Raw genomic sequence first — 18,931 nt, 5'->3', positions numbered from 1 at the left:
GGCCCGAAGGGCAAGATGAGCTTATGCCGTGGCGTGGCGTCCGTCCACAATTTCAAAATGCTACTACTTCGCCATTTCAAGTCCGATTTAAATTCTGTTTGCTTTATATGATAACACTAGGTGGGGGATTCAAAACTTCTACACAGAATTTTGAAATTCACTAATTTATGCGCATTTTTCAAAATTCACCAGACATGCTTCTTCTTCTTTGTTTGTTGATCGATTTTGATTTTTTTGCTTCCATCTGGTAGAGCTTGATGAGGTTCACCAAACTTCTACACAGAATTTTGAAATTTTGACCAGAACAATTTTTATGCTAATTTATACAAAATTAATTTATGCATATTTTAAAAAAATCAGATAACATGCTTTTTCTTCTTTAATATGTTGACCAAGTTTTACTCTTTTTCTTCTTCCATCTTGTATAAATTTATGAGGTTCACCAAACTTCTACACAAACTTTTGAATTTTCGGTAGAAAATTACTTATGCTAATTTATGCGAAATTTATTCAGAAATTACAGATGATGTCTCTTCATCTTTTGTTGACAGATTTTGATATTTTTTCTTCCCTCTGGTAGAACTTCATGAGGCCCACCAAATTTCTACACAGAATTTTGAGTAGAAAATTGTTTATGCTAATTTATGCGAAATGTATTCATACATCACAGAGAATTCCTCTTCTTTATTTGTTGACAGATTTGAATTTTTTTCTTCCATCTGGTAGAGCTGCATTCAAGAGTTTCACCAAACTTGTACACAAATTTTGAAATTTTGTCTGGAAAATTATTTATTCTAATTTATGCAATATTTATTCATAAATCGCAAAAATGTTTTTTCTTCTTCATTTGTTGATTAATTTCAGTTTTGTTTGCTTTATATGATAGCTCGAGGTGGTGATCCAAAATTTCAACATAGAATTTTGAAACTTTTTAAATATGCTAATTTATTCATATATTTACAAAACTCACAAAAATTACTTATTTATTTGTTGATTGATTTTGAATATTTTTGTTCCATCTGAGAGCTACATTAGGTTCACCAAGGTTCTACACAGAGTTAAGAAACTTTGACTAGATAATTATTTATACTTCATTCATATGAAATTTATTCATAGATCACAAAAAAATGCTTCTATGTCATTTCTTCATCAATTTCAATTCTATATCCTCAATTTATGTCACCAATATAATTAACTACAGTGTCAACTGACTAAAATTAAAATTGTGTTAAATTTTCTCGCGAGATGCCGGATGAGCTCAACATCATTGATGTGACAGTTTTACTTTTTCCCTCTCCTTGTTTTTCTTCTCTCTATCTTGACCCTTTTCCTATTTTTTATCTCCCTTTTCTTTTTTTTTCTTTCCTTCCCCCTTTTGCCGCCTCCTTTTCGCCTACTGACCCGGAGGGCCAGAGCCCCTAAAGCCCCCATCCCTCTAGAATACGCGCGTGATATACGACCGTCTTCATCATATGCAGGGTGGATTAGATGGATAGATAATGTAGGTGGAGAGAAAGTAGATTGATATATTTATTGATAGGTAGACAGATAGAATAACATCTTAAACAAATTTAATAGAGATTAAGCAGATAAACAGACAACTATTTAAACAGATCAATAGATATTAGATTGAAAGATAAAAGATAGACATACGGATAGACACATGTATTATGAGCAGATAGACAAACGATAGATAGATAGATAGAAAGATAGATAGATAGAGAGATAGATAAAAATAAATAGGCAGAATGATAGATAGAAAGACAGATATACTGACATTTAAACAGTCTGGTAAATCATTAGATAGATAGATAGATAGAAATAATATATTTTTTTAAAAAGTGAAACAATTTTTCGAAAAGAGAAATAGATTTTCTTAAAAGTGGAATATACTTTTTTTTTGAAAAGTGAAATATAGACCCGTCAAAAAGTTTGGAAATCTGTGTTTGGCCACAAATTTATCAAAACTCCCAATTTTACACAATACATATTTTACATCATTAAAAAGCTCATTTAATTCTCTTTAAAAATGATACCATGCTTGTCATGATCATGTTATCACGAAAAGAGCAGGAAAACGCTGCAAAACGAGCAGAAATAGTCTTTTGTCTGTGTCCATAGAGATGAAAATCCATTCAAATCAAGCCCCTGTAGTAGGGTAAGTGTAGGTAATTGGAGACCGTAGGTAATTGGAGACCACTGAAGCTGAAACTATCCTGCCCTGCTTGCGCCTGGCTATAATGTTGTTATAGCGCCATCTACAGTTTCTACAATACTTCTGCAAGATCACTCTGCTTGTTTACGATACAGGTCGTCATTTAGTGCAGCAAAAAACTTCGAAATAGGTCAAGGTATGATATTTGCATCTTCAAATTTTGCTCTGGTGTAAAAATTCATTTTTCAAGGAATGTTGGGGCGTGTTCTCATAGTGAAGAGGTGATCGGTAAAAGTACTTCAAATAGGAAGTTTTGTAAGTGGGCTAGCCACACAAACACTAAAAACGGCCACTGTGTGTTGTGTATGGGTGATACTGTGGCCACAATGAACTGGTCAGTCCAATAATGTGTGTAGGTAATGGGGGACACCAACATGGCGACTGTTTGTTATGAATGGCAGGTGTCACAGGAAAGTCCTTGACAAAGCATCTTTTCTTTTATGTAATGAATCTAAAAAAATGACTGCAGAAATGAGAATAAATATGGGCCTACTTTCCTTTCTTTTTTTCAGAAAAGTTATTTTTAAAGCACTTCAGAACATTTATGATTTAAAGCATCATTTATTATTGCAAACTAAAAGACATGTTTTCAACCACATCTGGTTCATGTTGTTTTAAAATGATGTTAAAATCATTGGCTACATGTATTTCTGTAAGAAAAGTGTTTGAACTTAGCATGACAATCCCACATTACGAAAGATTTCTGCCTAAATGAGACAGAAAATCGTGTACAACTCTTGAACGCACACACAGGTCACGGAGTGACCCTGAGTGCAAACAGCTGACTGTGTTACAACTTAGGGGTGATACATTTTCACAATAGGGGTGATCAAACTCACTGGAGGGACTTTAATCCACTTAAAACAAAGAAATGTGTACTACAGTACTCCTGTTGAATGATTTGATGAAAATTATATGAGTTTCACATTCATTTGAACGAGAGGACAAGATTATTGTATATATCGATTGCATTATGCGTAAATCATACTACCATTGCGACCCCTGCCAGGCCGATGGTTCAGGCATGACGATCCTGAGTGACGTCACCGATAGAGACCTCAAATGCCAGGAGAGCCTATTCGACAATTAACTTCATCTAAAAAAACACGTATTGAAGATAACACCCAATGGGGAATGACTTCATTTTCGTGAAATATACATTCCATTCTTCAATAAATCTTTCACCCCGTCGTTAACTGCCCATTCATTCTCGAGCAATGGGGGAATGAATACAGAGTGTCTCAAAGTTTGTGTAAAAAAAGGTGCATTTTCCATAGAACTTCTGCCAAAAAGCAATGCGTAAGGGAAAGATTAGCCCCAAAACACTAATAGATGAGTTAATCAAATGGGATGAATCATGAAAATCAGTGAAATATAGTTTCTCCTGTACTCATCACTGAATACCCCGACTCGATACGATTAATTTTCCCCCCTCTCCATCAACTATTAAGAAAAAGGGTGCATATTTTCATTAAAATATCATGTGTTATATCGACGGACGCCCGTGCGTACGAGCAGGAGAAGCCAAATGTCTCGTATTTTTCATAATGTTTTACTAAAGTTTTCTTGCAAATAACATGCTTTGTAACTGTCCCTCATTACCTACACATTTAGGTAATGAGAGACCTTTGATGATGACGTCATGAATCCTCATTATCTTATTAATCAATTAATTTGTGTTCACCATTTTGTTACCAAATATAGAGTAGAAGTTGCTGAAGAGGAAAAAAAAATTAAGAGTGTGTCATTTTCCATGTTCATGTAAATTATGCAAATGAGCTTAACGGTCTCCAATTACCTACACTTACCCTAATTGTTTTTGAGATAACATGGTTTGAGTCGTGGTTTGAATTACCCATGCATGTTTCTTTGTTATGTGTTTGTTTGTAGAGGTGTGTTTGATTCCATGTTAATCATGTTAATGTTGATGCTGAGATCCATTAAAAAAAACTCATCACGAATGAAAAAAGAACAGTGACTTTCAATATTGTGTCATTTTGCAACTTTTGAAATTTGACTTGGCTTCATTTTAAGGCGCTGCACCACCATGTGAACCATAATCATATCATATAGGATATCATTTTAAAGAAAATTAAATGATCAATTCATTTATATTAATTAAACATTCATGTTTACTAAAACCGATGAGAAATTATCGATCAAATTCAAACGAAAACCGCTGAGAAACTCACACATCACCTTTGGAAAAAGAACAGTGACTTTCAATATTTTGTCATTTTGCAGCTTTTGAAATTTGCCCTTGCCTCACATTTCAAGGCACTGAACCTCCATGTGAACCATAATCATATCATGTACGGTATCATTTTAAATATATGCTTTATTCATTGATATTAATTACACATTGATATTTACTATAACCATGGAGGTAGGTCCATGGTTTACTTAAGGATTACCATTCCTGCTGATATCGGGATGGGGGGGGGCGTGAGAGAAGCTTGGAATTTGAAATTGGGGTGTCAGAGGAGATCTGTTTTAAAACACAAATTTTCGTGTGTTTTAATGTTTTAAATCAGCCGTATATGGCTATGTTAATGGCTGTTAATAGTCATAATCATCATCAAAACCACACTGCTGCTTTATGGCTGAGTATTTTTGCGCCATTTTATTTTCACATATTGTGGAACTGCTCTATGAACTCAGAAGTGCATTTTGAATTGTAATTTTCACGGAGAATATAATAGTTAACATGAAGGTTTTTTAATTAAAGCTTGTGTATAGTTTTGGTAAATCCACCAAAATGCACCTATCACTATTCCAATTCATTGCTAGCTAATATGAATGGATATGCCCTATAACAGTTATGATGTGGAGGATATGAAATGAAAATGTGTTTTACAGGATAAATTTTGCGATTTTACATGGAAATTTAACTTGATCGGGTCACCCGATCAAATTAAAATATCTGTGTGTTTTTGTCTTTCAATTAAATCCTATTCCAAATCATGGAATGGGCTGAAACTTTCAAGATATGTTCTTTGTCTGTAACTTTTGGATATCTAATCACTGAATTTATAAGATAAGTGCTTGAATGCCCATTTTTTAATTTAAAACAAGCATCGCCGAGAGAGGGCGCTATATATCCAAGATTTGAATATTTGAAATTTTCTCAGAGAAGTGCAGTCGGAAAAATATCCAACGGTCTCTATATACGCTTCAGTAAGACTGTCATATTAGATGATATTCGATTATCAATCACATTATTGACCCTTTACCAAAGCTATACACAGGCTTTAACTAAGACCGAATGCTGAATTGAAAGAACACGAAAATTTATTATTTAATAATTTTCATGATTATGTTGAATAAAGCCTAGTCATGGTAAAGACTTACCATTCAAATATATTACAACATTTATCAGGTAAAACAAGAAAAAATGACTTAATGACCATGATGATAATCTAAATATAAACACAATACATTTTCTTTCATTGAATCGAGGAAAAATGTATAGAATTATTGATAAAATAAGTGAGGTGTGTTTTATTTTTTTAAATAAAAATGTCAAGCATAGAAATGACAAGTATAATTTCTTTACACCGAAGAAAAAGCCTAATCCCATAGCAATAATATTCAAACAAAACCTTGATCATGTGGAATCCATATTGCGTGGCGAAGTCGAAGTTATATAGTACTTTAAGGTGATCCAATATAAACTGCTATCGCATGTCATGCGACACCCAACTAACCAATCACAGCCAATCGCTATAGTTACGGTCAGTTTTGATGCAACGTCGTTCGACATTGTACACATTTTGCAAACACCATAAAGACAAACCCACATGCGTCAAGCCCACCTAACACCAAGAAAGCCTGGTCGTATGATAATGTCCTGTCATATATCCAACCTGTAAGAAACAAACAATATGAAAAGAAAAATTAAAATAGAAATTTCAACAAAGAAGAATGTTTGGTAGCACGAAATCGGAAATGTCATGATTATACCATATAAATATTCATCACCGTCATCATAGCTGTTATTGTTCCTAAAATGAATTATTTCTTAACATGAAAATTTTTTTTGTTTATGTATGTTCCTTAAGGCGCTGTCACACCTTGGCGTTTTAGACAGCGTATGCCCGACGTATCAAAATTTCTCTAAAACGTCGGCATACGCTGAACTTTGTTTTTTTTTTCAACTCTGGGCGTATACTTAGCGTATTCATAACGAGTTAGACGTATACATAACGTATTAGTAACTTATATCGAACGCTTCGTTAACTTATAAGTAACGTATTCCAACGAATGCTTAGCGTATTGCTGGCGTACACAACGTATGCCCTACGATAGCCTAACTTACGCATAGCGCGCGGCAGCGTATCGCTGACGAACACGTGTCGTAGCCTATAAAGGCTGCCGCTCGACTATTCAAATTATAACCGCACGATACATCACCGTATCAACACCACCGCCATGTCGAAGAAAACTCCTGTGAACCCCACCTTTATATACCAATTCCTATAAACGTTGTCAATACGCCATTATACGGTAGCTGTAAGTTATAAACACGTTCAGTAAGTTTTGTGGTCGTCCGAGCACGTCTTCATACGTCAATATACGTTGGAGTTAAGTTACACATACCTTCAAAGCACGTTACTCATAGGTTAGAAGTAAGTTTTAGGGTACGCTGGACATTATCTCGACGTACATCGACTTATGAGTAACTTACGAGTAACGTGTGTCAACGTGTATCAACGATCGCGTAACTTGCCTACAACTTATGACCCGCGTATGCGGGACGTATGAGCCATACGCTGGCATACGTCGAAAAATTTTGTGCTTGCACAAAATTTTTCGACGACCTCGCCGTATGACGTATACCAGCGTGTTTTAGCGTACTCTTAACGTATGCAAAACTTACCCGTATCGTATTCGACGTACGCCAGCGTATTCGCCAAATTCCTCATACGTCGGGCATACGCTGTCTAAAACGCCAAGGTGTGACAGCGCCTTAAGGGAAACTGCAGAGGACCAGGCGTTTCATGATAGTCAATTAACACTGACTGGTTGTCATCTGTTTGTTTCCATAGTAACAGTCAAACGCTTTACCTCTCAGCCAATTAAAACCAAGGGAGTTGTAAGATATAAGGCCCGTTACAGATGGAGTTGTAATCAAACGCAAAAAAAATCAAAGGCACAGTCAGTGTAACTATGCGCGCATACTCCGTTTGGTTGCAAAATATTTCCGCAACTGGCCCGTGAAAGCTAGTCAGGTGACTCGTGTTGTTGAAATGTGTCCCTGACTGTATTCAAGATCTAAATGGTATTATAAAAAAATATATGCAGATTGCACAGGTACTGACATTTATCATCTTTGTTTACAAGTGACTTCATGAGACATATATAATGTACCTGTTAACAGTCCTCCGAGCGGTTCCGAAAACCCCCGGACAAACATTGCGAAAGACAGAGCCGTCGGAAAACGTTCGGCTGAAACAGCCGAGCGACTGACGAGGGTGACGAGCACGGTCTTCGCCCCGTTCGATAGACCGTTGATGACGGCAGCGAGGGCGAGTACCCCGAACCCATTGGCGACAGGGTTGATGCAGAAGGCGATGGCGCTCATCATCAATGTAAAGGCGAAGACATCTGATGGAGTTACACAACCTTTGGTGATCTGTAGAATAAACCCGACAGAGAGCCGACCGACAACGTTAAAAGCACCTGGGATTAAAGGAAAGGAGTAGACTCTAGTATTATGATGGCGAACATCAACATAGGAAACACTTAAAAAATCATGGCTTACGAATGGAAGTGTTGTGGATTTCTTGTTCGTTTACATTTCAAATCAAATACTGAATAAGATAAGATTCATTTCAGTGAAAGGTACAGTGCATATGCATAATTGAATGGTATATAGGAAGTTCAGGGGAGTGTTTCATCAACATTTTTGTCCGACAAGTTGTCAGACCTGACAATTTTCCTTGATGTTGATTGGCTGAGAGGCACTGTTACTATGGCAACTGTCGGATAAAATGGGACTTGTCGGATAAAACGTCAGACAAGTCCTTTCATGAAACACTCCCCAGAACACGAAATACTTTCCTCTTGTAAGTTTATTCGATAGAAATTCTGAACAGTTCAATTTTGGTGAACTCTTTTTTCAAAGATTCTAAATTTCGTCAATAATAGTTGTTAAAAGGCTTGCCAAATATATTTCCTTACTCATGAACTATGTTTTATATCAAGACGATCTACATGATCTATTTTATATGCTAATCTGTTATGTGTTGTCGATATCATTTTGAAAGTAATTTGTTCACGCTTCGATCGGTTGGCTACCAACACTTGATTAAAACCTTATCAAATCATTCATTCTGCCAAAGAAGAGTAGGCCTATGTGCATATACCATCACATTTTGGAGGAGAACCTTACAAGGATCATATTTAAAACTCACCCCCTATCGTTGCAAGTGAAACGGCCAAGTAAGGTGAACATCCCTTCGCTCTGGCGTTTGGCACCAGGAAAAGGATCCAACCAGTGTAAGTAATACCATGAAGGAAAATAGCCACAATGGCTAGAGAAAACAGAGGGAAGTCACAGAATATCCTGAAATCCAGAATCTCTTGCAACTTTTGAAATCCGTATTTGACAGTCCTCCAAATGGAACAGGATTTATCCGCCTCCACCGAGTCCTCAAACTGACCGCTTGATGCGCTCGTTCCTGGTTCATCCTCACTCCTTGTCGATTTCTTTGAGATTTTAGCAGATTTTCGACTAGACTTGGCGGATGAAGGAGTGTTTTCGTTCTCGTCGTCAGAAGATCGCCTCAAGTAACTTGCACCATTGCTGGTAGATGACCGGGATGTCAAGGGGGTAGATTCCTGGGTGTGGCCGGTAGGGATGGGGCGTAGGAGGGCACCGGCTACCATGGTTTGGAGGTTAATGCCACCTATCAACAGGAGTGTGCCTCTCCATCCGTAAGCATTTGTCAGGAACTCTGTAAGAGGGGGTAGGACCATCATTCCAACCCCACCACCACTCAACATAATGCTGGCAGCAATGAAGTAGTTCCTGGGAAAATATCGGACGACAGTCACTCGCAGGGATAAGATGACTAAGCCGTAGCCTAATGCTGAAAATAATTAAAGTAAAATAATAATTATGCGTTTAAACAAGTCATTTCAAGAATTTAGACTATCATTAATCTGTCACGAAGTTTTCTGCACATCAACACTTCAACGTGGTGATTTATTGAAAAGTGGGAACATTTGTTTTTGTTTCTATTCCCTTCTTTATCCTTATAATACTGTACCAACATACATTCTAAATGAACTAAACGTAGAAGTATAGAAAAATGGAATTCATGATATATTGTTCTCAAGGCCATGACGGTGATAATCATACAATATATACAATATGCTGTAATTTGCTTTCTTCAGCAGCTATTTCGACGTGTAGAGTAGTCATTTTGACCTGCGACAATATCATGAATTTTAATGACAATAAATATTGCTCTACTACAGTGCCGATGAAAAAGTTTACACTTTGAAAAAAATCCTGTAAAATTATACATTTGCAATATCCTGAAGATTTTCCACATTTTAACATTGCTTTAAGCAAATGATTATGTAACTGTCGAGAAATATTTCCGCTTGAGTGAGCACCACTTACTTTTTTGAAAAGTTAGTGAAAAATGACTTGCACAGAACTTTGAAATAGTAATGCGAATAAAAGTAGACCGTAATCATGAAGAACACTTGGAATTTAGCTAGTAACATTGATTTGAAGATATCTGTAACTCTTTTTAACTTGTTTCCTTGCCCAAAACACTATGGAGAGTGCATTACGCCAACCCCACTCCCCCACACGGCGAGGCCATCGTGACGATATTTGCTTTACACTGAGCTGTGATTTACATGAAATGGCTTAGGCTCGATTTTCGCATTGATAATCAATGTCAAGCTTGGGAAAATTGTGGGGAAACAAGACAAAAAGTATCAAATAAAAAATGAAATGCAAACCCCCTTTAAATTATAAAAACTTAGTAAAAAAATGCTGGAGATGTCTGATATAAACTTTTGTTCAGATTCAGTTATGTCCTCAGATCCAGCTTGCACAAAAAAATGGAAAGGTTGTGCTTACTAAGTGTTGAAATTTCAATTTGGGTGGCAAAATTGTTACAAAATGCTTGAATGTATCCATTTTATTTCAATTGACTAAAAGTGCAAGGGAAATGTATAAGAAATGTTTCGCAAGCTAAGTTTGATTTCACCCTTTCCCTTGACAAAGCGTGAAAACGAACATTTCTGCGCAAACAGATTTCTGCGAGCTTTACAAAAATGGACAGTGCTCACTCAGGTGTAACATTCTGTCAAAACTTTTAATTTCGTTGGATAGATGAGACCCCAAACCAAGTTTATAATGTGAAAAAAATACCCACATGTTGTGTATTTTTTGATTCCCTGGGCTTTTTCAAAGTGTAAACTTTTTTTGATACGCAATGTATAGGAGAAAAAATAAAATCACATTTTGCAAGAAAAGGTAGTATAGTGAACAATTGTGATTAGTGGTGTTCCTGCATGTGTCATATCATTTTGATGCATGAAATAACATAGAACAAAAATAAATAATTTTGAGCATTGACTTGAAATTCTTAAACGCCATGCAACTAGCGTGGAGAGCGAGTGGAATCTTTAATTATCTAGATTATGTATTCGTCTATTCTTTCCCTCCTATGAGCCCCTTATGTTCCCTTCCCTTTTTGTCTCATTTCGTCCCTTTTCTTCTACTTTTTTCCTTTTTTTTTTAAAGATCGCGGCTAATAAAGGACGGGGGCGCGGTGTCTCCACCCTTGGGTCAAGCCAAAAGTTATGTATGTGGAATCCATCTCTGGAGCTGATTCACCAATCTGTGATTGATTGTCGCGTTAATAAGAAATGAAAAAAAATCATCGTGAGAAGTAATAAAATCGAAAACACCCCTCAAAATTCAACTATGGGAATACCTGAAACAGTCACGCATGCCATGAATTCGCCACTAGTGGTGACGAATGCGCATGTGCAGTATCCTCCACCCGCTATAAATCCACCAAAGAGGATAAGTTTTCTTGCACTGATCTTCTTCAAGAGCTGGTTGGTGACAATGGCTGTAAATATTAAACAAGAAATAGAATAGGATTGTGGTTGTTTTCAGAATTGCGAGTAATTTTTGTATGGTGGGAATGTGAAAAATCTAAAGATCATGTTTACCCCCAACAACAAGTTGAGTTGAAAAAAAACACGAAACAAGTGTAACATTTACATCAAATATGATGTTAAATAAGAACGTTTTGAAATGCAGTCTGTGCTTTATGTTATAAAACATTTATACAAACAAGACAGGTGAGTATGCAATTAACAGATTGCGTGTTGTACCTTTTCTTTGGTATTAGTCGTAATGAAATATTTCAATATTTTAATTTGATAATTCCATGATACAGAAGGCTGACAGTTTAGAGCAGTTAGAGCATATTGATGAGGGAAAACAATTTTCTCGATAGTTATTAGCTAACTGGAAGAAAATGCATGGGTCAAATAATTTTCCACTAATAAAATCTGGATTTGTCATTTAACAACTTTCAGGCAGTCATGAACCTGATATTGATTTAAACGTAAAATGGGAGATGAGGAAAACATTAAAGAATAAAAGCTGAAATTATTAAAAGGTGCTTTGCGCACAGGGAAGCATTTCATCAACATTTGTCCATGAAGTTTTCTGGTCTGATAACTTTCCTTGATTTTGATTGGCTAAGAAGAATTTTTACTTTGGAAATTGTCGGATAAAACACCCGATAAGTACTCTTTTATCTGACAGTTACTATGAGAACAGTGCCTCTCGGCTTATCAAAATCAAGGAAAGTTCTCAGATCTGACAACTTGTCGAACGAAAATGTTGATGAAACGCTCCCCTGGGCCCATAACACAAAGCTTAGCAATGATCGTAGAACTTTTTTCTACGATTGATTCTATTGACTACAATGTACAATCAATCGTGAAAATCAAGCGCACGATTAATTGTTAACCTTTATGTTACGGAACACTGGTCTTCTTATTGATTATCACTTACCGAAACCGACAGACAACCCGTGAGACAGGCCGACTGCTAGCCCAATCATTGAAGTATCAGCTTGAAGATTGGTTACCAGGTGTGGTAAGAGAACTCCAAATGATTTGAGGGTCCCAATACAGGCGAGGTTGACGATGAATGCGCCAAGGACCACCAACCAACCCCAAGTAGGGCGAATGTCTCGTCGACTGCAGTCGCACCCAGACATAACTGATTTCTACTTTCGGATCAAGCACTGAACATGCTCAATGTTCACGAAACCAACACCATGCCCAAAATGATGTTCATTAAATATTTAATTTAAATGTCCATCAATCCAGCCGAAACTTGCGAGAGAATCGCATAAACTGAAACCACATTCAAAATATCTACGAAAGACAGGCTATCAAAGATTATAATTAGAATGACTCTAATATCGAATCATTTTCTCTATTGAAGTCCAAAACCTGTTAAAATTTCGGACTCCAAAAAAAGAGAAGTTTGACACGGATGAAACCTTGAAACCTTGTACGTGTTCATGAGCAGTCAACGAGAGGCAAATAAATTGTTAACTCCAATTGCCTACACCCAAGGTAATTCCAAATAATGTAATATTCTCACTTTCAGACAACATAGCTTGATGATTCTCCAGATTATATCCGGTCCTATTTCGCGAAATGTTGACTGTAATGAATTAGACAACGATCAAGTAACAAACTACATATGGCATAAAGCAGAACCAGGCACGCATAACAGGGGGCACAAGAGACATATGGTTCCCTTCGAAATTAATATGTATATACACGTAGAAAATACGATTGAAAACGGGAAATAAAAAAAAGTAACCGAATTCGAAATTGTTCTGGCTTTGCACCTGAGCAGACCACATGGAATTGAAAGAATAAAAAGGAATCCTTCATTTCAATACTCGATATGTGTATTTTTTTTCGGAATAAAATTTTTTTTATTTCAGATATATACATGTATAATTTTTCTCATCCATGTCGTATTTATTCAGAAGTCACTCAAAATAGTCTTCCAAAGAATAACGACTGGCAGCCTGCACGCTTACGTTCACTGCGTTTGAACTTGATACTACCTTCAAACTTACATTCAGATCGATCATAGTAAGGAATATACAATTTCCTGACATTTCCGTTTACAGTTCTGGCGCATTCAGTGTTTTATCTCACAAGACGATCGGCTCTAATAGGTACTCCACCCTCATAGTGATTTGATATGAGTAAAAGGAGTGAAACTAACCGACCAAAATTACGTAAAACGTCATCAAAATCAAATTAATAATGCGTAAATTTTAAGCTCGCATAATAACAGAGGCAAGCGTCAAAATTCGACACATCTTCTTTTAAGCTAAATCATATGGAACTATGAAATATTACAATATTCAGCTCCAAGAATGCAGAACATATTTGTTATTATTACCGATGTGCATGTTGAACAATGACAAAAAATAATAAAAAGTAGATAAATCTTTCAAAAGTACAACATTCGGCTCCTCACTGAATTGGTCAAAATAAGCATTATGAAGGTGAGAGTCTTTGTGATGATCTACTGAGAAGTAAAAAAAAAACTATTTTAGAATTTAATAAATAAGGGTTGCTTTCAATGCAACATGAGCTCAATAAGCAGAGCACTTCGTTTGCAGTATGATATATATTATTCCGCAATAAAACCAAATTACATATATCTTTTTATTAATTATAAAACGGTACTAGTGAAATGTGATGAAATCATCCCGAAGAATGGAGTAATAACGATAAGGCTTGATCGCAAGTAGTAAAGGTACGCGTATATTACCAGAATTTCTTTGTTCTAAACAGTAGAATTAGTGATAATCCTATTATTGTAAACAATTGAATTGAATTGAAAAATTTATAATCCCTCATCAAAATTATCAAAATATGGATCGATAAATATTAAATCATAAAAACTTGAATCGATAATTATGAAAAAATAAAAATATGAATCGACAAGTATTAAATGAAGAAATGTGGATCGATAAGTATGAAAAGATAAAAAAAAAACACGTTACAAGAGAATAGTTAAAAAATTAATGTTGTTACGAACATGAAAAAGAGGAAAAGTAAAGAAAAGCCCACGGACCTTTGATTCGAACACAGCTTTTTCCCAAGTACCATTTGCTTGTGTAATGTCCTGCCTACAATATTGGTTTTTACTTCTACTGAGTCTTTCAGGAGCCACCTGGAACCACTCACCCTCCGTTAGCTCTCCAGTTAAAATCAGTGTTGTAGTGCCTTGATGCTCGGCCTTGGCCTTACGGCGCCTTAAGGCCTATTTTTTCAAAGCCTTGGCCTTGAGAGGGCCTTGGCCTTGAGGATTTTGAGCCTTGAAATTTCAAGGCATTTTCAAGGCATTTTCAAGGCCTTTTCAAGGCATTTTGTATTTTGTACTTTCATTTGTTTTATACAAGTAATTACAAATGTTTCAATTGTTCTGTACATCTAATGACACTAAATACTACCAGTCAGCAGCAGTAGAAGCAGTAAGTGTACTTAGCAGTACCATCAATTGCAATTATCATCACATAATTATGTAACAAAGAGAAGTGATGAAAATTAATATTATTTATTGGTAATATGATGTAATCATGACTAATAAGGGTAATGACAATATCAATAATAATGATAATAATTATGATTAGGATTATAGTCATCTCATCATCTCGTCCAAAAGATGTTGACATGATGAGATCCGGGATCTTGTCATCTCATCATCTCTTCTACAAGATGTCAACATGATGAGATCCGGGATCTTGTCATCTCATCATCTCTTCTTAAAGATGTTGACATGATGAGATCCAGGATCTTGTCATCTCATCATCTCTTCTTAAAGATGTCGACGTGATGAGATCTGGGATCTCGTCATCTTATCCTTTGCTATCAAGATGTCGACTTCCCGAGATAATTATCTCAACATCTCGGTGGCACTTTTAAGCTTCCATACGTAATAGTTCTTATTCATGTTGAATTGTCCGTGTAAACTTGACTCTTTCATCAAACAGATCGATAAAACGAGCGTGTGTGTGTGTATGTATGTGTGTTTGAGTTTTGTCAGACGTGTATCAATCAGATATGATTATTTACGTCTGGACCGACATTTAACGTCACAATCCGAAAGACGTGACCAGGGCTCGAACCTCGAACCTCTGCATCAATTACAGGCGCACGCCACAACGCCCAGTTAGCGAATGGTATGTTTGTTATTCTTCTTTCAGGTCATTTTTTTATCATTTAGTTGATTTAAAAATTCGATCAAGAATTTATTTCTGTCTCTATTTTAAGCTCTTTCATCCGAGAAACATTGATCGTTGACGTCATCTAAATTGATATTTGATTTTCTTTTCAATATATCTCCGTACCGTTATGCTCTATGAGTTCCTGCATAATAGTAGTCTCCTTTGTGCTTGACCACTCTCCCCTTACAAGTCCATGTATGCCCTGCATTCTCAGAAAATAACATGGCAACAACATGGTTGCATGTGTCAAGGTATGTGATTGGTGTAATTTCAGGCTTTTTTCTTAACTTTTGTCTTGTTTTGCACTTGTCGAGGCTTGCTGCAATTTTTTGTTCTACCTTGTTTTGAAAGACGTCATTATTTTTCACAATCATAACCTCATTTGTTTTCGTCGAATTTCTCAGTCCGTGACATCGTTGTAACGTGTTTATATCTTTTCATATTTATCGATCCATATTTTATCATGCATATTTACCGTTTCATATTTTTGTTATTTCACACTTATCGATTCATATTTTTATGATTACATATTTATCGATCAATATTTTGATGCTTTCATATTTATCGATCCATACTTTGGTGATTTTCGATTCACATATCAATAATAAATAATCCAATTGTTTTGATGAATAGGGATTGTAAATAAAATCACTTAATCCTATTGTTTACAACAATAGGATTATAATTAATCATATTGTTTAAACAAAAGAAAATTATGGTGTTATATGCGCGTATGTATCACGTGTATATCAAGCATAATATGTATTCACATTATCAACACACTGCACTGGGGAGTACTCCAACAGTGAAAGGCACTTGGCTAATACCACAATGATCATGATGACTTCTGCATCTACACCAGTGTGGAGACAGGCAAAAAGAGTAGATCAGTGTTAAAGCAAAGGACGATTGTGCCATACATGGGTACATGACATTAAGTTGCAGGTATTCATATTTCTCTCTCCCTCTCTCTCTCTCTCTTTATTTTAACAATAAACTAAAAATTGAGACGATGTAATGCTTTTGTGTCATCAATGATCAATGATTCTTCTTTAATGTCCCATCGTGTCACTTTTTTAAATCAGGATGTAAAATAGCCAGGACTGGTGTAAATGATATTGTATCTTTAAATATATATTTTTAATGAATGAATAGAAACGATTTTGAAAAAAAGAAGAGCAAATACCATCATTAATTCCTAAATCACATCCATCATGATGACACGCCATATTTTCCTTCTTCATTCCAGCCCAGGATAGACTAATAGTATCATTTTTCAAATGGGCAGTATGTCAGTGGGCATCTGGGCATTTTGATATAAGGAAACAAGGTGTCCTAAAGAGTTTTTCCTAACGGGGAAGGAGCATTTTGACCAAATAAAATTACTGTTTATGCCGTTCAATTTCCCCATACCTCCTCATTTTATCGGCTTTTTTTGTAATATCTCAATATCTCAGTGTGGGTGCGCCGTGATCTAGTGGTTCTGACTCTCGCCTTTCAAACAGAGGGTCGTGGGTTCGAACCCTGGCCGTGGCGTGTTTTCCTACATCAAGAAATTTATCCACACTGTGCTGCACTCAATCCAGGTGAGGTAAATGGGTACCGGCAGGAAATAATTCCTCAAAAAGCTGTGTGCATCTGAATCGGTAGCCTAGCTGAGCCGGGTAATAATAATAGCAGGGCCCGCTGGGAGAACAGTTTTCGGAACTCATGTGGCTACCCTGGGTAAATATGCCATTATTATTATGAATATTATTATTATTATTAATTACTTGAAAAAAAGAGGAGGCATTTGCTCCTCGTGGCACCTCCCCAGAGTTTGACCTTAGAAATGCTTTGAAACAGAAAAAATGTGACACCTATTCAGTGGCGTATCGTGGGTCACAGAATTGGGGGGGGGTGCACCATCAAAATTTTGAGTCAGTTAGTGAGCGCGCTTCAGTTGCTAGGTTGGGCCTATACTGAAATAATAGATACATTTTAAGGACATTGCAATTAAACGGATATGCATGTCGCTGATCAAATAATGTAAGCGCGAAGCGCGAGCTGAAAATGTTTGATATTCAATCCTATAAGGGGACATTATAAGCAAATGTTTGTAATCATGATACGTACCTGTCTCGCTAAACAAACAATGCGAGCGCGAGCTGAAATTTTCGTATATATTGACCACAAACAGGGACATTTTAAGGACTGTATTTTAGGAACCCATTAAGAGTACACATATCTCACCTCGGTCATCTAATGTGAGTGCCAATCGCTGGCTGATTTTGTTAGAATTACATCTAAACACACGAAGCACATTAGTCAGTGTAATCATGATTATCATACGCATCTCACTAATATTGCGAGCGCGAGCTGAAAATTTAGGAAATTCAGGACAGGAAGTGTTTTATATTAAGACTTAAAGTAGTCATAAAAAACATAAGTCACGACATAAAACAATAATAACTCGAAGTGCGAAGAAATATATTTGGTGTATGTTGACTTGAAAACGGAGGTTTTAGGACTATGTATCTTGTATCTAATTAAACAGACAATGCTAGCACCAGGAACAATGAAGACATAGGCCCTGAGTAAATCGTGTTTCATAAAGTTATGAAAAAACTTATGTAATATGACATTATTATAATATTAATGAACAATGATTTCTTCTTTCCCGCTACATTTCTCTTCCTTTCTTCTTCTTTTCTTATTTTCCTCGTTTTTTTTTGCCAGCCGATGAGGGGGGGATGCCCCTTCCCCCGTAGTTACGCCACTGCACCGATTGCTTCTATTTCCTGATTGTGTAATTTATTTCATAAGTCGTGCTAGCGCTAATTTATTTGACGTCTTTTTATCATTATTTTGATAATTTCTCAGGTTAGCCTAGTTTCTTTAATTAATTTTTATATAACATCAACTTTTGATATGATATGAAATAGTAAAACTGTACTAGATGCGGTGTCACCCGATTATTGTCTCACCTGCATAGCAGAGTGAGACTATAGGCGCCGCTTTTCCGACGGCGGCGGCGACGGCGGCGTCAACATCAAAACTTAACCTGAGGTTAAGTTTTTGAAATGACATCATAACTTGGAAAGAATATAGACCTAGTTCCTGAAACTTGGCCATAAGGTTACTCAAGTATTACTGAACATCCTATTAGAGTTTCATGTCACATGACCAAGGTCAAAGGTCATTTAGGGTCAATGAACTTTGGCCGAATTGGGGATATCTGTGGAATTACCATCATAACTTTGAAAGTTTATTGGTCTAGTTCGTTAAACTTGGACATTATAGTAATCAAGTATCACTGAACATCCTATGCGCATTTCAGGTCACATGACCAATGTCAAAGGTCAATGAACTTTGGCCGAATTGGGTGTATCTGTTGAATTACCATCATAACTTT

General features: G+C 36.2%; 1 protein-coding gene across 1 annotated transcript; it reads right to left on the bottom strand.

Moving 5' to 3' along the window:
- Window positions 1–5,283: 5,283 nt before the first annotated feature.
- On the bottom strand, window positions 5,284–12,808 carry LOC121406563 (monocarboxylate transporter 12-like). Its single transcript, XM_041597574.1, has 5 exons — window positions 12,282–12,808; window positions 11,182–11,322; window positions 8,632–9,309; window positions 7,586–7,897; window positions 5,284–6,081 (listed from the first exon to the last, which is right to left on the bottom strand). Exons 1-5 carry the CDS (start codon window positions 12,487–12,489, stop codon window positions 5,951–5,953), a joined length of 1,470 nt encoding a protein of 489 aa, XP_041453508.1. The 5' UTR covers window positions 12,490–12,808; the 3' UTR covers window positions 5,284–5,950.
- Between the last annotated feature and the right edge of the window lie 6,123 nt (window positions 12,809–18,931).

This window comes from Lytechinus variegatus, chromosome 1 (assembly GCF_018143015.1).
Source record: "Lytechinus variegatus isolate NC3 chromosome 1, Lvar_3.0, whole genome shotgun sequence".
Taxonomy (NCBI): Eukaryota; Metazoa; Echinodermata; class Echinoidea; order Temnopleuroida; family Toxopneustidae; genus Lytechinus; species Lytechinus variegatus.
Note: the sequence above shows the minus strand (reverse complement) of the source record. Positions and strands in the feature narration are given on the sequence as shown.

Bases quoted from the DNA above. Each gene is read 5' to 3' on its own strand.
- LOC121406563 (XM_041597574.1), bottom strand. From the start codon at position 12,489: ATGTCTGGGTGCGACTGCAGTCGACGAGACATTCGCCCTACTTGGGGT. The intron at 11,323-12,281 runs GTAAGTGATAAT...TAATATTTACAG, and splicing joins CGGGTTGTCTGTCGGTTTCG to CCATTGTCACCAACCAGCTC. The intron at 6,082-7,585 runs GTACATTATATA...TGTTTCTTACAG, and splicing joins GCTCGGAGGACTGTTAACAG to GTTGGATATATGACAGGACA.